Source organism: Lagopus leucura, unplaced genomic scaffold (genome assembly GCF_019238085.1).
Source record: "Lagopus leucura isolate 7727_CA_CO unplaced genomic scaffold, USGS_WTPT01 Super-Scaffold_100157, whole genome shotgun sequence".
NCBI classification, from domain to species: Eukaryota; Metazoa; Chordata; class Aves; order Galliformes; family Phasianidae; genus Lagopus; species Lagopus leucura.
In genome coordinates, this window is record NW_024962334.1 from 46,292,591 (window position 1) to 46,315,656 (window position 23,066).

The 23,066-nt window shown below is 45.9% G+C and overlaps 3 protein-coding genes across 9 annotated transcripts in view; 2 read left to right on the forward strand and 1 right to left on the reverse strand.

The window, feature by feature from the left end:
* Positions 1–2,342, forward strand: part of LOC122189655 (mitogen-activated protein kinase kinase kinase 3-like) — a 69,666-nt gene extending 67,324 nt beyond the window's left edge. For all 3 annotated transcript variants that reach the window (XM_042888989.1, XM_042888988.1, XM_042888990.1), the window contains exon 17: positions 447–2,342. In XM_042888989.1, the coding sequence (XP_042744923.1) occupies positions 447–675 (229 nt within the window). In that variant the 3' untranslated portion in view covers positions 676–2,342. The remainder of the gene's footprint in view (positions 1–446) is intronic.
* Positions 2,343–3,151: 809 nt separating this feature from the next.
* ACAA1 (acetyl-CoA acyltransferase 1) lies at positions 3,152–11,099 on the forward strand. The gene is made up of 12 exons (XM_042888991.1): positions 3,152–3,355; positions 3,493–3,586; positions 3,834–3,891; positions 4,349–4,428; positions 4,971–5,013; positions 6,183–6,281; positions 6,431–6,511; positions 7,513–7,703; positions 7,801–7,980; positions 8,749–8,804; positions 9,579–9,724; positions 9,954–11,099. The coding sequence occupies exons 1-12, from the start codon at positions 3,167–3,169 to the stop codon at positions 10,027–10,029; spliced, it is 1,293 nt and encodes a 430-aa protein (XP_042744925.1). The 5' UTR covers positions 3,152–3,166; the 3' UTR covers positions 10,030–11,099.
* DLEC1 (DLEC1 cilia and flagella associated protein) overlaps positions 10,348–23,066 on the reverse strand; it is a 38,135-nt gene continuing 25,416 nt past the window's right edge. Inside the window, exons 27-39 of one of the 5 annotated variants that reach the window (XM_042888984.1) lie at positions 22,319–22,422; positions 21,556–21,626; positions 20,845–21,056; positions 19,719–19,853; positions 18,545–18,667; positions 17,669–17,763; positions 17,494–17,578; positions 16,801–17,001; positions 15,741–15,902; positions 14,745–14,898; positions 14,107–14,227; positions 12,044–12,190; positions 10,348–11,239 (exon numbers count right to left, since the gene is read on the reverse strand). In XM_042888984.1, the coding sequence (XP_042744918.1) occupies positions 12,073–12,190; positions 14,107–14,227; positions 14,745–14,898; positions 15,741–15,902; positions 16,801–17,001; positions 17,494–17,578; positions 17,669–17,763; positions 18,545–18,667; positions 19,719–19,853; positions 20,845–21,056; positions 21,556–21,626; positions 22,319–22,422 (1,581 nt within the window). In that variant the 3' untranslated portion in view covers positions 10,348–11,239; positions 12,044–12,072. Of the gene's footprint in view, positions 11,417–11,933; positions 12,191–14,106; positions 14,228–14,744; positions 14,899–15,019; positions 15,612–15,740; positions 15,903–16,800; positions 17,002–17,493; positions 17,579–17,668; positions 17,764–18,544; positions 18,668–19,718; positions 19,854–20,844; positions 21,057–21,555; positions 21,627–22,318; positions 22,423–23,066 lie in introns of those variants that run through there. The other 4 variants (XM_042888983.1, XM_042888985.1, XR_006181906.1 and 1 more) reach the window with 4 other exon arrangements.

Sequence of the window (23,066 nt, forward strand, 5' to 3'; positions counted from 1 at the left end):
ATTTAAACAATCCTTTTGGGAAACTGCAGCAGGAACAACAGGCATAGCTAAGTGTTTGGAAGACAGAGCAATGCAAAGGATGAAAATGGGAGTTGAATGTTAGGATTGACTGTGGGATGTGAGTCGTAGCTGAAGGTCTCCAAAGGAGAGCACTCAAAACCACAGCTTGCCTGATAGGAAGGCCTGATACGTTAGGGCCATATGTGGCTCCAGCCCGTAGCTGTTGTTTCAGTCTGAAAAACAGGCTGATTACAAAGTTTGTCAGAAGAGCTGTTGTGTTTTGGTTGCCCTGATTTTAAGTTAGCTGGATGCAGCCTCTCAAAGTCAGCTATCAGCTGTAGGATGAGACGTGCGAATCTTCTCTCACTGTGGGAGCAGTGAGCCCTGTGCATAGTGCTGCCTCAGGCCCCTGTCTGCTGTCTCACCCCTGCCTGTCGTTGTTGCAGGAGCGTGGCCTGCACCGTGGTGGAGATGCTAACAGAGAAGCCTCCGTGGGCAGAGTTCGAAGCCATGGCAGCTATTTTTAAGATCGCCACCCAGCCGACCAACCCCCAGCTCCCCGATGGCGTCTCCAGCTCCTGCCGCAACTTCCTCAAGCAGATCTTTGTGGAGGAAAAGCGAAGGCCAACGGCTGAGGACCTGCTGAGGCACCCCTTCGTCAACTGCGGGCTCTGAGCCCTGGCTGGAAAGTACTGATGGGAGGGGGGATGGCCGCCAGATCCACGGCCCTTTTGCACTCTGCATTCAGACCTCAGCACTGGGCCATCCTGGTGGTGGCCCCACAGGTCACTTCTTGCTCGTCACCACCTTGGTGGCTGCTGCCTTGTTGAATTTTGAAGCCACGCACGGGACAGTCAGAGGCTGGGGACGGTGGCCACCACTGGGAGTGCAGAACAAGAAACTTCCTGGACATCCCATTTGTGTCAGCCTCAGAGAGAGCAACTTCCTGCCATCAGCAGTGCTGCGGGGCATCCCCGCTCACCGTGTCACTTATCTCTTGGGAAAAGTGCATTGGATTCATCTGTCCCCCTACCAGCAACCGCAGGACCAGCGCAGAAAGCAGATGTGCATCACTGCTCCCCACAGAGAAACACACCAGGCTTCTGCCAGGCTAGAGGAGATGATCCTCAGACTGCAGAGTTGGGGGACCCAGGTGTCACAAGGGGGAGGGAACCCGTCTGGAAGCAGCAGCATCTCCAGCGGTGCGGCGTTCAATACTGATCTGTGCCTTAAGCGGTTACAATCAAGGAGTGATTTGTGCTCGACTCGGCACAAAGTATGGAGTCGGGCACAATTAGCAGCAGCCATGTTGACAATGTGCGTGTGTGTGTGTGTGTGTGTGTGTATGTTTGTGTGTGTGTGTGTGTGTGGAGCTGCAGGAGGGACCCCTAAAATTAGACAGAGAGGAGCTGCTGGGTGCCCATCACTCCAAGTGGCATCAGCCCTGCAGGAGAAAGTTTAAACCACAGTTGGGTTCCGGTCTCTTTGACCAACACTAGTCTGCCGGAAAACCTTCGGGGGGTAAACACAGGGTCCCTGGAAGCCAATGAGTGTCTCAAGTTCTTGATAGGACAAGGGGGAATGGTTTTAAACTAAAGAGGGGAGATTTAGATTAGATATTATGGGGGAATTCTGCATGATGAGGGCGGTGAGGCCCTGGCACAGCTACCTGGAGAGCTGTGGGTGCCCCATCCCTGATGATGCTCAAGGCGTGGTTGGATGGGGCCCTGGGCCGCCTGATGTGCTGGGGAGGCTCATGGCTGGGGACTGGATGGGCTTTAATGTCCCTTCCAATCCTTCTATGATTGCATGATGCCACAACTCTACAAAATCTGCCCCCTTTGGAAGGCCTGGTCCCCTGGCTCATGTATGTATGTATGTGTGTGTGTGTCTGTGTATGTACACATGTACATGTATACATGCACGTGAGTGTGACTCGCTCCTCAGGTGCCTTTGCCTTTTAATTTTTTAAAACCCTCGCAGTGTTCTGATGTACAAACTAGGAAAAGAGAATGTAATATTATGCCATGTAAATTTCTTTTATATATATATATTTTATTTCGGCCATAGCGTGTGAGAGCTCTCCGCGCTGTCTCACCGTGTAGCGTAGAGAAACGTTTTCCTTTCGTCGGGAAAAGGCTCCAGTGTGATATTGTATATCATCTTTACCGTGTAGCCTATACATCTGTATAATTCCTTCTTATTGGGCCAGTTATCAGTAGGCAACCACTGTACATAGGGAGAGCTGTGCCAGGGCATGACGGGGCCTGCAGAGCCCGGAGTGATCGCCCTGAGCATCCAGGGCTGGCGGCTGTACCCCAATAATGAACCCGTGCGGCTCGGATCCCTCGGCTCTGTGTGGCTTCGTGTTGTGGCTGTGCCTTGTGGGAGCCTGGGGACCTTAGGGGGTGAGGGGGCAGAAATTCATGCAGTCATTAAGGTTGGAAAAGATCACTGAGATCACCAAGTCACCTCAGCCTAACCCTCCATGCCCACACCCCTCAGTGCCACATCTCCATGGCTCTGGTACACCTCCAGGGACACCTCCACCGCCTCCCTGGGCAGCCTGTGCCACCGCATTACCACTATTTCTGAGAAGAAATTGTGCTTAATATCCAACCTGAACCTACACTGGCACAACTTAATGCCATCACATCTGATTTTATCACTGTTACCTGGGAGCAGAGGTCAGCCCCCTCAGCACAGTCTCCTCTCAGTTGTAAACAGCACTGAGGTCACCCTGAGCCTCTTCTCCACACTGAACAACCCCAGCTCCCTCAACCGCTCCCATCACACTTGTGCTCCAGATCCCTCACAGCTCCTGCTGTCACAACCAGGATGCCGCTGACTTTCTCGGCCACCTGGGCACACCGCTGGCTCAGCTAACACCCACAGGTCCTTCACTCTGCGCCAAGCCCGCAGCGATGCATGGGGCTGTTGTGACCGGCGTGCAGGACCCGGCACTTAGCCGTGCCGAGCCACATACAGCAGCCCGCAGCCCAGCACCGACCCCTCTGTAGCGGCCCCGACCCTCGGACTTTGTTGTCAGCACGGCGCCCGCCCCCCCTCTGCGCAGCGCAGCGCAGCGCAGCCCGTCACTGGGGGAGGACGAGGGCGGGAGCGCGGGGCGGGATCGCGGCGGAGCGGGGCAGTGCAGGCGAACAAGATGGCGGCGGTGCAGCCGGGCGGCGGGGCGTTGAGGCGAATGCGAGCGGTGCTGGGGCACCTGTCGGGCACGGGCGACGTGAGGGCCGTCCCGTGTGGGAGCCGCGCCGCGGCATCCGGTCCCGAAGATGTGGTGGTGGTGCACGGACGGAGGACGGCCATCGGCCGGGCCAAGCGAGGAGTCTTCAAGGTACGGCAGGGATCCCCCAGCTCGAGGGGCGGCGTTCGGGGTCACCTCACGCTGCGACCCCGTGGGTCGAGGAGGAGAAGCGATGGCGGGGCGGTTATCAGCGCTCGCTGCGTGCTGTTAATCCCGTGTGCTTGTAGGACACCACGCCCGACGAGCTGCTGTCTGCCGTCATGACAGCTGTCCTGCAGGACGTCAGTCTGCGGCCTGAGACGCTGGGAGATATCTGCGTTGGTGAGCGATGGGTGCTGTGTGGGGATGGCTTTTGGGATGCCGCTGCCTGCTGGGTACTTGGGGGCACGAAGGGGTGAACGTGTAGCGTTACAAAATCAGGACATCTGTCTGTCCCATCGAGGGGTTGGGCTCCGTCCTGCTGCCCCGTGGCCCCGACCACCAGCTTGGTGATGTTAACATCCCTTCAGCATCCCACCGGGTGGCAGGGCAGTGCAACCACTGACCGGGCCCATGTCTTTGCACCCAGGAAACGTGCTGCAGCCGGGAGCTGGAGCTGTGATTGCGAGAGTTGCACAGTTCCTAAGGTAAACTCTCACCTCGTCGAGGTTCCTTGTCGGGTCTTGGCTACAGAGCAGCACTGGGTCACAGGCTGCGATGAGGCAAATCACCTTTTGCCCACAAATCAGACTTTTATCGAGTGTTTGGAGAGCACTGTGCAAAGAGGCATTCCCTTGCATGTATACATTGATAACCTATCAGGAGCAGCAGTGACTGAGGTGGTATGGGGAGCAGGACCTGCTTACAGAGCGCTTTGTGAAGGTAGACCTGGGGGCATTGACACAGAGCTGCTTGCAAATCAAGTTTGGAAATCATCGATGAACTTTGCTTTCTCTTGGTGCAGGACCAAATAGGTCAACAAATGCATAATGGGATCTGTCTTGAGCATGAGGGTTAAAGTTTAATCAGGTGGCTTAATGTTCTCTTGAGGGGTTTGCTTTGTTGTGTGGCTTCTCGGTGCTGAGTCTTTATCTTGTGTTCTAGTGGTATCCCAGAGACGGTGCCTTGCTCGAGTGTGAACCGGCAGTGCTCCTCTGGGTTACAGGCCATTATCAATATAGCTGGTAAGTGCATGGAGTATTATGGGCCCTCAGGCTAGAGTCCCACCCCAAGTGCTTGTGTATCCCGTTGATTTGTCCTCCAATCTCTCCAAGCAGTAAAAACAGCCATAATGTCTTCTGCTGTTAGGAGTTATCAATGGATTGTTGATGGAATGCTTTTATATCCCTGCAAAGCTAAGTTTACCCTTCCAGATGTGACTTGGTCTCCTGAAGATGAGATCTGCCATACATTCCACATCTAGAAGGGTCAGTCCTGGCCTCACCACAGTATCGTAGAAGCAGTGAAGGGACCTTTAAAGACCATCTAGTGTAGCTCCCCTGCAATGAACAGAGACTTCTGCAGCTCCATCAGGGACATCTACAGCTAGATGCAGGCCAGGCTGTAGTTGGTCTTCAGCCATACCACCTCTTGACATGGCAGCCAGGAACATGGAGGGAATGCCCCATTCAGGTGCAGGGGATGTCAGCTTTTCCAGATCCACAGCCAAACTCAAAGTGCTTTCGCTCTTGATGATAATAAGAGTGTTTGTGCACTTCTGTTACAGGTGGCATCCGAAATGGGTCATATGACATTGGCATGGCTTGTGGGTAAGCATATCTTTTTATGGCACTTGCTTAGGCTTCCTGAAAGTAGTGCTATGTCCTTCTGCTTGTGTATGAGGAGTTAGAGATCCCTTCCAAGCAGATCTATGTTCCTCCCAGGAAAGAGATGCTATCATTCAGAGAATGGATCTCTGAAAGTCACCTAGTCCAACCTCTGCTCAAGGATATCTTGCATTTTCCAGGGATATTTTCTTCACAGCTTGCTCTTTATTAATGTATTTATGTGGCACAGAGTAGAATTCAAACTCTCTTCCCATCTTAGGCTTCATGATCTGGGTTGACTGTACACGAGCTCACTAGTCTAAGCAGTGGCTTTATATTTAGATGGTAATATTGGGTGTTTTCAATCTGCTCTTGTAGGTCAAAGACCATGGGATCCATATCTGAAATTCTTTGTGTTGCGAAATGCAAATGGCACAACTCGTTCATGTCTCTTTGTCATGGCTTGCTTAATACTTACGTTGTTATGCTGCCAGTGGGTTTTTAAGCTGTACCTGGCTATCACAGAATCACTGACTCACTAAAATTGGAAAAGACCTCTAAAGTAATCTAGACCAACCATCCATCTACCAACTACCAATATTGCCCACTAAACCATGTCTGAAGTCCCACGTTTCCATGTTTCTTGAACACCTCTGGGGGTGGTGACTCAGGCACCTCCCTGGGCAGCCTGTGCCAGTGCCTGTCCACTCCTTTGGGTGAGATTTTCCTAACACCCAACCTAAACCTCACCTGGCATATCTTAGGGCCGTTCCTTCTCATCCTATTGCTGTTATGTGGGAGAAGAGGCCAACCCTTACCTCACCACAGTCTCCTTTCAGGCAGTTATAGAACCTTGGGTTTCTCATCACATCTGAAGACAAGTGCAAGGATGGTCAGCAATTCCTTCCTTGGTATAGAACGTGAGAAATTAACTGTTGACATTGTGGTATTTTATAGCAAAACAAAGACCAATTTAGTCTGTTTTAGTTTTGTGCTAATTGTATATTGATGCTTGAAGAGCTTCTGCCTTGGGCAGTTTTTACATACTGGTTGTGTTTCTGTAGGGAGATAGGGAAGAATGCTGTTGAGTAACTGAGTTTTGATGGGTCAGAAATGGACAAACATTAGAAATGGAAGCAGCAGTAGTAACTTCAGCTCTTTCCTGTGTTTAGTGTGGAAACAATGTCCCTCAGAAGTGGAAATAATCCTGGTGATATCGGCTCCAGCATGATGGAAAACAGCAAAGCTCGTGATTGCCTTATTCCCATGGGGTAGGTGCCAAGCAGTTCCATGTTGAGAAGTCTGCAGCTAGCTTCAAGATTGAAGCCACTGCCTGTAGCTTGGGTTGTTCTGGCAGAAGCCAACTGCAGCATCACTGGTTGTGTCATTGGATTCTTTTTGCTGATGTTGTTTTCCCCAGAATAACCTCAGAAAATGTGGCAGAGAAGTTTGGAATTTCCCGAAAGAAGCAGGATGCCTTTGCCTTGGCTTCCCAACAAAAGTAAGTGCCTTCTATTTTATCTTTTTAACTTTTGGTTAAGGAACAGAGATAGTAAAACAGATTAAAAAAACCCAACAACAACAAAACATTGCTCCTCCCATAAGCAGTTATGTATAGACTTCATCTTGGCTTTCAAAACTTGATGCCATGGAGTCATTAGGGTTGGGAAAGACCACTGAGATCATCAGGTCCAACCATCGTGTCCAGGGTGGTGTGCTAAGGAAGCCAAAGCTGCACTGGGAGGTGTGTATTCTTGCAGACACATCACTAGACATACAAGTTTGAGCACTGAGTGCACCTGTATTTATTAGAATTGAAAGGATACAGCTGTCATGGGGTTTCATAGTATTTTCATAGTGGCTTTGGCTCAGTGTCATTTTAAACTGAACATGAGTGCTGCAGCAGAAGGAATCTTTCCTAAGAGGAAATATTTGAAAGCAGCTGTTTGTAGAGAACTGCTGAGCTGATATGAGTGGCTTCACTGTGCTGCAGGTGTTTGGCTACAAGTGAGCCCAATTCTGCCTCCAGTAACCTTTCTCTTAGGTTAAACCATTGCCAAAGTAAGCAGACTCCTGGAGTCCCTGGGGCTTGTGATGGTGGGTGAGACATAAAGCTAGTGGCATCAAAGAGTTAATCTGACTTTCAGAATCCTGTTTGAGCATCGCCCCGGTCCAATTATTTATCTAATACAGGAAACCACTGCTCAGGCCAGTTAACCTTTAAATTCTGGCTGTGCTTCTAAGGAACTTGGCATGCCAGGTGTTCTCATTGACATTGAACTGATAGCACAAAAGGGTATGTGAACATGATCCTCACCTCTCACCTGAGGAAGGAGCAATTTTCTGGCCTTTGGCTCAGGATGTCTGTGGGCTTACTGAGCTGTCCTTCAGCTCTTACTCCACCTTATTTGGAAATATTAAATATTTACATTTTATGAATTCAAATTGAAAGGGGATCTCGCTCAGAAGTTATTTTAACCTTCTGTGCTTTTCTTTTAACAGAGCAGCAAAAGCTCAGCAGATGGGACTGTTTAAAGCTGAGATTGTCCCACTGAAGACCACTGTTGTAGATAACGAGGGCAACCAAAAGACAATCACTGTGCACCAAGATGAAGGGGTCAGGCCCTCCACGACCCTGGAAGGTTTAGCAAAGCTGAAGCCTGCCTTCAAGGAGGATGGCAGCACTACAGCAGGTCTACTCTGTTGTTACATTGCTGTCATTCCCCTGGCTTGCCTGCCTTCCCATACAGCGTGCAGGTAGAGGAGGTGCTCATAGATTTCTTCCAACAGGTAACGCCAGCCAGGTCAGCGATGGAGCGGCTGCCGTCCTGCTGGCAAAGCGCTCCAGAGCCACGCAGCTGGGGCTGCCCATCCTGGGAGTGCTCAGGTCCTTTGCTGTGGTTGGAGTCCCCCCAGATGTGATGGGCATAGGGCCAGCCTACGCCATCCCTGTTGCTGTGCAGAAGGCGGGTAAGGAACAGGCCATCACTCGCACAGTGTTCAGCACGGGGCTGAGCCACACTCTGACTGAAATCTGAGGGGATTTTGCTAGCAGCCAGAGAAACAGCTTACATTCAGTACCTTGAAAGAGGTCCTAGGATCATTCTAATACTATTAACTTCTGAGTTATTGTCATTTGCTCACCTTTGAGAAACTCAGGATTAAAGCCCTGCACACTCACAATGAACTGTTAACATGTGGCACGTGACTTAGTGTTCACATAGTGCTATTTTCACTTAGTGCTTTTTTCACTTAGCATACCTACAGTGTGTGTGTGTGTGGTTTGCTTGTTTGGGTTCTGGTTTTCTTTATAGTTTTGGCATCTGACCCATGGAACAGGCTTTCCTCAGGTTTTTACCATACTCACAGGGTTAAATAGCTCATGATTATTCTTGTATCTCCCTGTCATCACTGTGGTCATAGGCTTGGCTGTACTGTCATGTTTCTGTCTCAAAATACTCTTCAATCCTTAACCTCTGTGCAAAGAAATCAAATTTAATTGATGTATTTTCAAACTCAGTGATAGGATACCAAGGGCTGTGATGTTTTGCAGTCTTTAGATACTGTTATACATAAACATGCATGTGAATGTAGACACGTCATGGGGAGCCAGGGTCCTCTCCTTTTGCTGCTAGTGGAGTAGAAGTAGAATTCATAAATGAAGACTTTGAGTTATTCCCTTTGATGCAAGTGATAAGGCAAAAATATCTTCTAAATCTTTACTTTTCTGAACTGTAGGTCTGACTCTGAATGACATTGATATATACGAAATTAATGAAGCCTTTGCAAGCCAGGTGAGTGATCATCATCACTTTGAGCCATTATGTTGTTTTGAAACGTTATCTTTCACTGTGGTCTCAAAATTAAGATTTGAACTTGTTCCATGGATTACATTTCTCTGGCCAAATGTTAAGAACACGTACAGGTTACTTTCATTTTCTTTAAGTAGAAATAAGCAGGGCATTGTCTACGTAGCTTAGGATTGATTAAAAAAAATAATCAGACGACTCTCCACCAAGTATAGAGAATGTGAACCTTACGGTGGTATCCTAACACCAACTTGGGAAGTTGCTGTTTCACAAGGGCTGTGATTTGTAACTGGGTGATGTCAGCATGTTGCAATTTCAGCATCCTTAATGAAATGAAGAAACTTTGCTTGTGTCTTCCACAAATATGTGCCTTGCCTGTTGAAAGTCTGTGGGCTCATTTGAGATGAAGGTTGATAGGTTTAGCTTGCTTCATGTGTTTTGGCTTTGTAACGTAGTTCCCTGCTTTCCAGGGTCTAGCTGATGCCAGGCTGCTAAAACCTAACTGCTTAATACTAAAATCCTTTCAAAGCAGCTGACACAACAGTGTGGGTTTTATGTCAAAGAAAACATAATCGAGCTAAGTTCATTTTGAGCACAGATCTTTGGAAGCACCTAGACCTGCCTAGGACTGTCAGCCCAGCTCTTTGTGTATGGAGGAGATCACCAGTCTGCTCTGCAGCCCTCTGAGCTCTCTGCTGCAGGAGAGCTGAGAACTAACAGGCGAGAGCATCTCTATGAAACAATCCCCTGTCTTTACAGGCTGTGTACTGCGTTGAGAAGCTGGGCATTCCCCTGGAGAAGGTCAACCCCCTGGGAGGAGCAATAGCACTGGGGCACCCACTGGGCTGCACTGGCGCTCGTCAAGTTGTCACTTTGCTCAATGAATTGAAGCGTAGAGGGAAAAGGTGAGCACCAAACAACAATACTGGCCTTCAGTGTATCCAGAGGTAATTTAGGCATGGCATTGGTTTGGATTTTGCCCTTCTCCCATTCCTTTGATAGCTTTGAACATGGAGTTAGAATTTTATGGTGACACTGGAGAGCGGTGGATAGCTGGAAGTTATTGGATTTCTTTTCTTGCCAGGTAGTACAAGCCTGATGTTTATCCCAATTCTCTGTATTCTTTCATTTCAGAGCATATGGTGTTGTATCAATGTGCATTGGAACCGGCATGGGAGCTGCAGCAGTATTTGAGTATCCAGGGAACTGAACTCCAGCATACTGACAGCCCAACACAGCAGCTCCTTCTCTGCCTTCTACAGTACTAGCAAATGATTTGCACTCTGAAATCAAGTGGATTCGGGTTTTTGTTGCTAGATCTACAAATTTCAGGCACAAAGTGTGAAGTAGAATGAATCATACAGGGCTGATGTGCAGGTGGGAGAATGAAAACCAGCACCTGCTTCAGAGCTGAAAAGCAACCTAATATGAGAAAAGGAATGAGTTCAGCTGAAGTTCAAATATAGGCCCTACAGTGATGATTACTATCGAATACCTCTAATCTAATTCATCTCTTTATTCTGTGAATATTATCAGTGTAGTTCATTGTACCCTTTCCTTGTACGACAAATCTAAAACTGCTTCCCAAAATGAAAATGTCATTGCAGAGGAAATGGCCTTCCTAGCGTTTTCTTGAAGAATTCACCATCTTGCAGGAGGTCTGGCAAGGCTTGTTTTGAAAGACTTCACGTTTCCTTGATAACCTAAGTGCACCTGCCCACTGTGTCATAACTTGGCTAATGTCTTAAAGCCTCCATATGCTGCAAGATGCACTTTGTATATTTTTCTCTTAAACCATGCTGCTCTCAGACTTCCAGTGGGGCAAAATGGAAAGGGCAGAAAGTCATTTACCCAGGAGCAAGGTACAAACAAGCTGTTAGGGTGCCTGAATACAAAGGTGTTGAAGAATTGAATAGAAACCAGGAGTTTGAAAGTGGCCATTCCAGCTTGTACAACGTATTTCTGTGAGCTTCTATGACTAACTTAGAAGACAAGTTTAGGCCTAATGAGTTATTCTTTATATGAAGCAGATTTCAGCACTACATGAACTTTGGCAACATCTCAGTACATCAGTGCTAATACTGATTTCGTCTTGTAAAATCTTAAATTATCTGTTCTCCTTCTTGGGAACAAAAAGATCAGTGAAATTCTCAGCTAATAGACTGAAAAAGAAATGCTGTAATCACCTTTGACACATTAGAAAGTTTAAATTTGTAACAGACTGAGGTTCTTTGTCCTGGATCTTGTCTTTGCACTTAATAATACAATTGCTCTCCTGCACTATGTTTGCATTCTTTTTATTTTGATTGTTATTTGAAGGTCAGGACTAGCTAGAGCCATCTGATGTTCTTACATCCCGTTCCTGCATCCAGTCTTACCCAACAGCTTCATGTGTATTCACAGCTCAAAGATGGAATTATCTGGGGGGGTAGAGAGGCAGTAGTAGCTTCAGGGTCTTTTGTGCACACTAAGGTTACTTCCTACGTACAAAGTAAGTTCTGCTTTAAAGCAGGCAGAAGGGAGATTATATCTTCTGTTCTCTTCCAGTGTAGATTGCAGCCCCTTCCTCCCCTCACTCAATGGGAGTAGAAAACAACCTGAGAAGTGGGAGTTTCAGTGACCTTTAGCTGAAGTAATACCAAAAACATCTGAAGAGATGTCTAAGTAAATGGGAACCATAGGGGAGGAAGGAATTAAAAGGCAGAAGGGTTTCTTTTTCCAATAGCTGAAGGGGCTCTTCTCGGTACCCAAGCATGATGAAACATACAGGAGGCTGTGGGAAGTTAAGTTGGCTCTGTGGCTTTGCTCATATTCATGGAAGGTGCTGAGAAAACAGCCCAGGAATGCTGTCCTGTTTCCTAATTCTTGTCAAACAATGTTCCCTCCCCCCAAAAAAGGGCAAAACAATAACTTTTCTAAAGCAGTAGTTTCAACTGTAATTTGCAGCATATTTTGCTGGGCAACACTGCTTTGGCCTAACAGTTACCATGGCTGGCTTGCAATTTAAAACATCATTTTGCAGAGCCTGGCTCTGCTGGTAATGATAAGCTTATCACAGCAATACAAGTCAGCACAGGATAGGATTACGACTTTTCAAAGTACCATGAGTGGGTATTTTTCTCCTCATAACTTTTTATTCTGCTAAAATTTCAGTCCATGTGTAGCAGCTGAAATGAATGAAAGTACAGGCTCAGCTTACACTGTTTTTGCAGCTGATTTTTTACCTTGGCATTTGTCCCTCATCTTGCTTCAGTCAATACATGTCTTCATACTTCCCATCGTATGTTCCTTGTCCCCTGATCTGTAGCTTGCAAGGCTTCTCTCCCAGGATCCCAGTAACTGTCAGGATTGTTTCATATTCAGTGTCACTCCTAAAATGGAGAGAGGGAAGACATAAACTGCTACAGCTGGACCCATCTCTGTGTTTCAGGATGAGATCAGCTTCCTTACAGAAGGAAAAGGAGAGACTAAGGAATGAGCTGTTCCTCATCACTAACACTTTCCAACAACAGTGTGGGATAGGGACCTGGCTTCAGGTTCATGTCCTCTGGCTACACAGGGAGTGTTTTAAACAATGCTAGTCTCTACCTCACAAAGACTGTGGGTTATTGCTTTCATCAGTGAAAGAGGAACTTGATTGCATTCCTAGCTGTGGAAGTCAATTTGAGTTAAAGAAATAATACGAAGCTCTCCTGAGGGAGCAAATTGTTGGGGAGCAAATGCATGCACTGCTTTGATGTGATGATGCCTTCCTGTGACAGACAAGTTTGATAAGTTGGTAAGTTTATCCCTCGTCTTACTGCAGTTGACAGTCTACCAAGTCCAGGTTGTAAATGAACATCAAAAAGCTCCCAGCAAGTGTACTTTTAGCACTTGTGCCAAGTAGAAATCTTGCAGTATAGTCTACTTAAGGCTAGTGTTAACCAACCACACAGAGATAATCCATCTGAAGTAGTTCTTGTCTTCTAAGAGAGATATATATATATATATAGTAAAGGCCTGCCTCTGTCCTGCCAGTACAAAATTCCCCTGCAGGAAGACCACTCGTTATAATCTCCTCACATGTAATTATTTCCTGATGTCATGCTAATTCTGAGCTCTTCTGTGCTGGTTATTATGGTCCAGGGCCAAGCAGGTGGGCTGGCTGCTATACAGTAAGGTCTGTGCTCTCTGGTAGGTGCAGCAGAATGCCTGAAATAATCTGTTGGCAGGCAAAATTAAGTGCTTCAGGCAGACAAAAGGAACTGCCAAACAATTTAAGTAGTAGAGAATCTGATGAAGTCTCTGGTCCAAGACATGCTCAGAGCAAGGACAGCTTAACAGCAGCCGCTCCACTCCTCATCCCAGAGATTCCAATAGCTCCAGCAGTGTAGGGCTCAGAGCACAACCCAGGGCACCTGCTTACAAAAATAACTCACCTGTAATTTGCTTTGTCTAACATCACTGTCAGCAGCATTCAGAGTTCACCGACAACATTCCAATAAGATGTCCACAAATGTAATTAGAACAATATCAGATGTTTACAGGAGAGTTATTTGCATCTACTCTCTTCTGCCCTTTGCTGTTATCTGCCTGCAGCTCCACGTTATCTTTGTTGTAAGGAAAACCTTTGCACTACAGACAACGGCATTGCATTGATACATCTTTTCCACCAAATATCAACGTGATTTGGTCTATTCAGCCCAAGCATTGCACCAGGCTAAACAAGACTAAAATGAACTGTATCTTTCTAGGAGAATTTGCATTTTGAGCTGTTTGCTCATTAGGAGCTATTTGGAAGTGCAGGAATTGAAAAAGTTACTTTTAGAGTGCCTAAACTGAAATGAAGTATCCTTGAGAGTGGCTGCAAGACTTTACTCCTTCAAGCAAAACAAGGAGGTATGTTACTGGACACATTTCTCCCTTTGTCCTTGCAAGGGGCTGGATGCATACAGGAGTTAACTGTTGCATCAGCCTCTGCACTGAACTGCGGGCCTGAGATTTGCTCTCCGTTGAAGATATTACCCTACAGGTAGGGATTTAATCCAGTCATACAGTATGTTATACCAACTGTTGTCACAGCATGTCTGAAATTTGGGGTGAGAAGTCTAAAAGAAATCCTGTATGCGGAAGCAGCACAGGGAATGGGGTTATATGGATAAAGCACCAGCTGGAAGCACAGGATTAGCATCAGAAGCTGGTAACACAAGCACAGAGCAGCACTCCTCTCTGCTCTCAGTGACTTCTCACAGCATAAGAATGGGCTTCTCAGGGAGTAAGGGCAGGGTTTCAGTTTTGCTAACTGTACCTTGCAGTAAAGGTGATCTGCAACATGTCTTTGGTAGGTTGCTCCGCTTCACGTGCCTCCAGGATGCCGTTAGCAGGGGAGACAGAAAATACTTCCAGGTCATTGTGCCTTTCTTGTTGATCTGCAATGACAAAGGCAAGTAGCAAACAGTGCAACACAAAAGCTCTTATGTAGGTTTGTAGAGCACATAGCACTAAAAACAATATACCTCCTGGCCTGCCAACTAATCAATACATAACTTCTTGCACTGTCACAGGTTTTCTACGCAAGTGGCCAGTTTCAATTTTCATCCTTTAATCAAGGGCAGTGATCAACATCCTCTGTGTCTGACTAATCAGGCCCTGCTCTTCTCTCCTCTGAAGTCCATCTGTTGTTAATCCCATTAGGCACAAATTCAAACAGCTCTCATGAGGAGCTGCTGCTCCTTGTTGCCTCCCAGGATTGTTTTATAAATGAACGTGTCCCACTGAAAGTGAGGGCTGTGATTTGATCTATTGGTTAAATCTGGAGTAAAGGCTGAAATCAGCGGGGATATGCTCGTGTAAAAACAACAACAGTCCCACATACGGGAGAACAGAAGTGAACACGGTCATCTCATATCAGCTATTGATATTGCAAAACACAAATATATGCAATACCTAGCAAAGCAGTCCAGTAAATTCTACAGCCACTCCTGTTACACAGGAAGACATGTTTAGTCTTGGTCTGTGCAACAAAGCAGGTCTTGAAATCAACCATGTTGCAAGACAGCTCCAGAACTGGAACAGTAAGGTATGCAGTCACTGGGACTAGCTACAAAAGAGAGAAAAGGGAAAGAAAACAACAGGACACCTTATTTTTGTATCATAGAATCATAGAATATCCCAAGTTGGAAGGGATCCCTAATGATCGTTGTGTATTTACTACAGCTGGGTTGTTTTACTTCAAGCACTACATCAGCAGTACTTACCTTCTGTGCTCTTTTGCAACTGAGTCTATTCCCCATTCTGCAGCTTTGAGTGAATTAAGTTGTTGCTGGTTTTACTATTCTGGGGCAGGTTTTCAAACTAGATGCTGTGGTCTTAACGAAGTAACACAGAGTGAACATTGTGATTTGTTTTTTAGGTTTTGCTGTGGAGATGCAGACATGACAACATCTTGTCATCCCTGAGGACTGTATACAGCCCACTGTGAATCATTCAGTTTGTACACACTGCCCAAGAATATTAAGTTGACTGTATCTTAGATATGGTGCTTAGGTCTTACAGCTCAGTCCTCAGAAGTACGTGGTGTGAAAAACAGTGCCTGCAGATGATGGTTTTGGGGGCTTTATGGCTTTGCATCTAGAAGAGATCAGTCTTTAAACACAGGTGGGCTGTGACTGCACCGCATGAGCTGGACAGATGGGATTTTCAAGGACTAGGGTGCTGCAGGAGGCAGCTCTTGGTGACTCAAAGATGCTGATGAAACACAGCCCCTTCTGAAGGTCCACAGCAGTCAGCCTCATCACAGAATCACAGAATGGCCTGGGTTGAAAAGGACCACAATGCTCATCTAGTTTCAACTCCCCTGCTGCGTGCAGGGTAGCCAACCACCAGACCAGGCTGCCCAGAGCCACATCCAGCCTGGCCTTGGCCTGGCTGCAGGGTGCTTACCTGGGTGCTGTGGTTACTGTATTCGATGATCAGATTCTGACTGAACTTCAGCTTTCTCTCTCCACTCTCAAACTGGAGCACTTCAAATCCAGGAAATACTTGGGTGTCTGGCAAATGCTGATACGTCAGCAACTCTGGGGTCGTGTGGAATGACACTTTCACCTGTGGGAAGAGGAATTCAGATGGCTGTCATATAAGACAGCACCACGTGCAGGAAATCCAAAGTAAACAGCGCCCAAAGGCCTGAATGCACGTTTTCCCATGGGTACACAAAGGTGTCATGCCAGCAACCAAACTCCCACAGGAATAAAGTATTTTAGTGGACATTATAGAAAAAAGAAACACAGCTATTTCCTATGAAAACAGTACAGAGTGTAAAGCTAGAAGTTGAACAGCTAATTGTTGAATCATGATGGAGAAACATTCTCTAGCAAGACAAAGGTGTTCAATTCCTGAGCTTACAAATACCACATTCCCAAAGATGTCTTAAAAATGCTACATCTTCTTTCTTCTGACATATGCAGAATTAAGACCGGTGTGCCTCTAAGTCAGGGTGAGCTCTGGAAATGAGAACCATGCTTCCAAATGCAGCTGAGGGTTCATTCCTTGCACCGTAGGTAATTCTTGAATCCAGGACTTTGCTTCCGTTAATGTCACCATGTACACCCTGAGCTAATCTTTTTTTTTTTTTTCCTTCTCTTTGCACTGTCTGCATCTAATTTAAGGAAATGAGAGAATGTAGGTTTGGAAGTATTTTAATTAGTTCAGCATGCATTTGGCTATTGATTTAGGTGAGGTTCAGAAACCACGCAGGGTTTTCTGCAACACAACAGGGTCAGAATTGATGAGAAAAGCACAGCAAGGCCACAGTGGAAAAATATTGTGTACCTGCAATATAGCAGGCTAAATTGCCATAATTAGCATTTGCTAACACCACTATTTCCCCTGACACTGAAAGATTTCTAGACTGGTTGTTTTTCTTGCGGTTCATCTGGGCTACGCTAACACACCAATTACTAAGCTATCTATTCTGGCAGGGGTTTATTATTTTTGAGCCTACCAGCATGTTTTGCTGTGGGTAAAGCACAAGTTGTGGTTGCTGTTCTGTTTCTTCCTTCTCGCTGTGGGATGTTTTGGTGCCCTTCTTGAGATCTGTGCTGGTCAGGCTGAAGGGAGCAGACAGCAGGAGCCTGAAGTACAGAGGAACCTTAGTGCAATTGGTGAGCTTCAGACTCTGAGTCAGTACTGAAGCTGTCAAAACCTGGTAGAGACATGATTCAGACGGGTTAGTTTCAGTTCCCTTGAGAGCTCTGTGCTTTCAGCAGCACCAGGAATCTGAAGGACTCTGCCCCAAAGAAGCCCAATGTTTTCAAAATTGAGGAAGTATCCCAAATACAAATAACTTCATAAGGTGAAAGTCTACAGATGACAAAGGGTGCAGGAACTGACCACGCTGCTCTAAGTTTCATTCTCCTATCAGATCTTTAAGTCTTAAAAATAAAAAAAAAAATAAAAATAAAATTAAAAAGGGAAAAAGAGAGAAGGACAGGAGATAGGAATTGCCTGAGCTCAGCTTTGCTTATTCCTGGCTGGTAAGTACTCATACTCCTTTTGGTTTACATATGTGCAGCACTGAAGACTGCAGCATGCGAATAATGGTGATAAAGATGCATTTTAAAAAGCATGTGGGTATAGCTGTGCATATTCCCAGCAGTACAAAGCAGCTGAACACATCTGTGCACGACGTACTTACTCCTAACAGAGGTGGGTCAGGTATGAGGTCGCTCGCCATAGAAAAAAACACCATTCCTCCGTCATGATCCATGTCTACTTTTAACCTGAGCGAAAAGAATGGAGCTGGTCAGAGCCCTTCCCTCCAGGCTGGTTTATTCTGTGAGTGCTCCTGCTGTCAGTGTGATGGCACTTACAGAGCTTGCCTTACAGAAGCTCGCACGTCGATCCGTAACGGTGCAGCATCGTAACCATGTCTGCGATGGACTCTGCCAGGAACTGTCTTTGCAAGCTGACAACACAATGGAAACAGAAATGATGTATAAATGACAGCACTAAAATATGAAAGCCTACTTTCAGCCTAAGGAGGCGTTACCCAAAATGGGATTCTGCTTGGTAAGGCATTGTCTGTTTGTAAGACATGCCAGCAACATGCAAGGAACAGCAAAAATGCAGCAATAATTGGACACAATGACTGCACTTAATACACATACAGGCAATACTATCTCCAGGAGAAAGGAATGCTAGGGATGTTTTTATTAAATATTCAGATACAATTCATTCATCATACCTTGCACTGTTGCAGTGATTCGTGTCAGAGAATCTGAGGGCAATTCATAAAGCACTGTTCAAGCCTGACATCAGCCTGCAAGCTGCACTTGCATGTTTGCAAAGAGGAAGTTTCCCAGAGGAGAGCTGTGCTGTCTGGATTCACGCAGGAATGAAGACACAGAGCCAGGAATGGAACCCTACAGCCCTGAGTCTCAGTCCCACTGTTCACTTTTGTAATCAATAAAACCTGATGCTGTGATAGCAATTCAGATCCTGGGCTTTTGTCTGGGAGCTGCTGCAGCAGCCAGTGTAAGAAGACAGTGACATTCCCACCCCAGAACGCTTCCAAACTAAAAGGCAAATGCAGCAAACGAACCCTAATTAAGGAAGGATGCATGGGGCTGCAGGTGGAGGACTGTTTTACACTGTGACCAGGTATACACAGCCTGGACCCAAAATTACAGGAAGGGAAACGATTACTTTGGAGTCATCTTTAGCCTTGCTGCAGCTACTCGGCTTACCTTGTCATCCAGGCTCATGAATCCCAGCACAAACCCTTCACACCGCACTTCAGCCACGGGCTCCGGGAGGACATGAGGGGTGAAGGAGATGCAAACGGAGCTGCTGCCACCTCCCGGAACCACCTGCAACGAGAGCTGCCTGTTTTGCAGTGCAGGCAGCTGCCTGGGATTTCACAAGCATCCCAGTGCTCCTCTGCTCCAGCTGAGTTGTACGAGCAGCTGGAAATCTCCTGGGGATGCTCAGGGCACGCACTGAGATGTCAGCATGTGGCAACAAAATAGGTTTAGTTATTTCAGCTGCAAGTATCAGTGCAGGCACTCTTTAACATCAACAGAGTTAAAGTACAGCCAGAGAACATCTCCCCTAAGCACGCAGATGTGGATACACACCTGTTTTTGGAAACACTTCTGCCCAGTTCTTCCCACTCTCACCCCATGGCTAACTGAGCTGACTCTCACATAGCTGAAGGCATTCACACACCTGTTCTGAATGTTTACAAGCTGGGCTTAGTATTTTACAGTGCTGTTTGCTCCCTCCTGACCATTTTTTCCTTCACATAGCAGCACAGAATGTAAGCAAATGCATTAACCACCTACAGTAGATTTTTAGTGATATACCGGTTGCAGAGGTTCTGCTTCCTTTAGGTGCATTAGGCAGGTAATAACTAAAATCTGTTTTAAGTGCTGTGCAAAAGCACTTATTTCATGTTTGGCCCTGCTGGACCTGGATTCTAAAGAAACAGCACAAGGATTGCTGAGCTGACTGCATTTGCCTGCTCAGAGCACTGAGGAGCAGAAGAAAGTTTTGCCTGAGTTCCAGCAGAGACAGAGCAAAGCTGGAACTGGTATTTCTGCCACATCTCACAGCACTGCAGGTCTGTGCACAGCGGTCAGATGTGGTCTGACATGGACCTGAGCCAGGCTTGGGCACCTGCACTGCTCAGCACCTGAGCTAACAGGCCTTCCTGGAGCAACAGTGGAAAGGGGGAGAGTATCCCTCCACAGCTTTATCTTATTTCTGAGGAAGAGTGGCCCCTATTTGTGGTGGTTACTTCTGATGTATGGTGTATTGCAGCTGTTTATCCAGAAGAGCAAAGCATCCTCCTTCTCCTTTGCCCCTCCTATCCACCAAGAAACAAACTAAGTCTAAGCACAAAGAAAATGTATGGCTTACTATCTGTCTTGGAGTGATGGAGTAGGGGTTGTCAGCAGGAACCCCTTCATGAGGCCGTAGAAGCACAGAGACGATTTTCTGCATTGTGGGTTCTTGAGTGATTATTCCTTCCTCTTCACACTCTGTGTTTGAAGACTGCAGGGACAAAAGGGTGGGGAATAGTTAAAACCATTACGTTGCAAAGGAGGAATGTAAGCGATGTGTACAGGAATGTAAGTGATGTGTACAGAGAACTAACTGTCCATAAGTATGGCCAGCTTAGTTTCATTCTTTCTGGCATGAAAACTGACCACATGGATGTGTCCTGGACACAAATTTTTTCATGCATAGGTTTGCCCTCCTAAATCTGTCCCCAGACTGCTGGGAAAACATGCATGCTTGGGTCCTGTTCAGCAAAGAGAAACACTCAACCACAACATCTTGGGTCCATTACATAAACCAGCACTTTAGGACAACAACTCTCCCTTGTTGCATGTGGAAGATAGGAGGTGTATTCAAAACAACTATGTTTTCTGAGCTGAAAAAGAGAAAAGATGCTTTTCATGTGTTTTCTGTAAAGCTTTTGCTGGATCCTGCATACCACCTTCCCCATCACTCCCAGTCCTTTGAGGCATTAAGTCTCCATATTATAACCAAATTTGACATGTAATGATCTGTTATAACATGGTGACACCTGACAGTACCAGAGCTAGTCTGGCACTAGGACAAATACCTCCAAACAACAGCTGTCATTTGAACTTCTCAAGTTATATTCTGCTCCCTGACTACAGCACATAAAGCACCCATGAGAAAAGTAGACTAAATTCAAGAGTTTTGGCTATCTTAACAATTCTATGCTAACAAAACAAAATGTTATTTATCAGTGACAGCCTTTAAAAAGTATCTGACCAACTTCTCTAACAACTTTAAGAGAAGCTGAAGTCCTGTTTGCTTATAGCTCATTCTGGAAACCAATTGCTGATACCTTCAGCCACCTACTGATGTATTGCTTTTTGACTCTGAGAGAAGCTGACATATCATAATGCAGCTCTTAGTTAAATGTTGTCTGTTATTGTTTTCAACCTTTCGTGCCAAGAAACCCATCATGTATCTCAGCAGCAGTATAAAAAACAGACTAACAGCTGACCTCATCTGTGGTTTGCAAAGCTGGATGAACGCTTCCACAGGGAATGGGGGGCTGATCCAATCCTAACACGATCTCTGAGTTGCTACCAGTTGATGCAGGCTCGTTTTTTGCCATGTCCTTAGGAGGAAAAGGGTCTCCAAAGAACATCAGCAGGTCCACCAGCTTTTTATCATCTTCCTCTTGGTTGTAAATTTCCCAGTCCAGACGAATATCTGAATGGAAAAGCAGAAAGGGCAGTTACTGCTGCTCATTCAGAGGACTCACAGCTTAATTCTTGGAGAAAATTGGTCTTGGAGACCAAGACTTGTGGTCTTGGAGGACCACATCAAGTAAAGAATTTGTTGTCTTGCAACTGGATTTGTATTAGAGCTCATCTTGAGCTTTGTCATGTTTGCTATAAACCAACTAAATGGAAAACGTGCATGCATGTATGCCATGCATATGGGTAATAAAGTACTTCTCTAGGTCCCAAACAATACTTCCATTAACATTAAAATTAATGATGGGCATTTTGTTAAGTAAATGTCTTTGTGGCATTCAGGAAAAAATAGAAAAAAAAATGAAGATGAATGACCACTGCTCTGAAGAGTTTAATGAGGAAATAAGAAGGCCAGGTAACACTTAACAACCAGAACACTGGTTGTTTTATTCTTATTGCTACAAGGAGTGCAATGCAAGCATTGGTGCTTGCTGTACCAAAATTATTATTACCAAAGGGAGTTGGATTGTTGAGTCGGACACTGCGAAAGACAGGACACCCTCCAGAGACATGAGTGCCAAACCTGAGGGAGAAACCCACTGTTAGAACGTGCAGAAAACAAGTGAATGTCTGAAAAAACTTTAATTAAAGATTCATCTGTAAGTGGGAAGTATACAGCTGTGGTGGCAGCCTGTTAAGAGTGGCTATTGGGTGAGGTGTGGCTGAAAACTGCCAAATGCAATGTTATATTCTTTAATCAGTCTCTTTCTTCCAGTGTTCTTAGTTGTCTCAGACATTTCAGGGTGAACACGTGAAGTCAGCTTTTGTGAAAAACGTTGCTAGCAGCAGCAAGGGTTTCAACCCTACTTTGCCCTCATTTAACTGAGGCTGCATTTGTCCATGGACAAATGGACAGGGAGAAATGTACAGTGGACAATTAGGAAAAGTGCCACTGGGTACCAATTTCCATCCCCACTGAATCAATAATGCTGGCACGAATAAACTTTCATGACTGGAAGTCCAGAACAGTGATTGATGGTAAGCCTGGATGCAGATTCTTTTCTAATTATTCTGGCAGAGACAAATGCATTGGTGTTACAGAAGCAGATACTGTCCTTTGACAGTCACTGTGCTGACTTCCTCATTACACCACAAGAAGGAAGTTCCAACCCCTACAATTCTGTGATTCGGTGAAGATGGGAACAGGAGTAAATGTTGGCTATGGTCCAGTGCTATTTAATGGTCCGACTTCTGTGTCAGTAGTTTGGGCTGTACCTGATTATGGGGCGCTGCGTTTGTGGTCCTGCCATCTGCAGGAAGATCGGGCAGCCCTTCACTGTCATTTGCATAGGAATTAATGTAGGTTGTAGGTCTCCCACCTATTAAAAGTGATTATTGTTTTTTGCCATTAGAATCAAGATGTAACTAGTATCTGGGTTTCAAAATTACATTTTGAAAACTGTTTCTGATTTTCATATGTTTTGAATGATATCTTTTGAAAGCACCTAATTCACATTCTAAACAACAGCTTTTCTCAGCAGGAAAGTGCAATAGCTCACGTGTTAGTTAACTTCCATACAACATAATGTACTGTATTGGTAGAGCAGAGTAGCACACTGATCAGTTACCAAGCAGATTTTATACATCAGACTGCTCCAGTCACTTCAAAGACACGTGGAGGTTGTGGATGCCCCATCCCTGCAGGCATTCAAGGCCAGGCTGGATGTGGCTCTGGGCAGCCTGGGCTGCTGGTTGGTGATGCTGCCCAAGGCAGAGGTGTTGAAACTGGATGAGCATTGTGGACCTTTTAAACCCAGGCCATTTTATGGTTCTATGGAAAACTCCCAAGGATAGACATGTTACCCCAAAACCAAACCAAGCACTGCAACAGCAAGCTGTTCCTCCTTGCATGCTGTCGGAGCTGGCAGCATCTGCCCTGAATTCTTACAGAAATTCTAAATACTCAATGGAAAATGTGCTTTTCACGGAAAGGAATCTGAAATACAATTGGTGTCAAATCTGC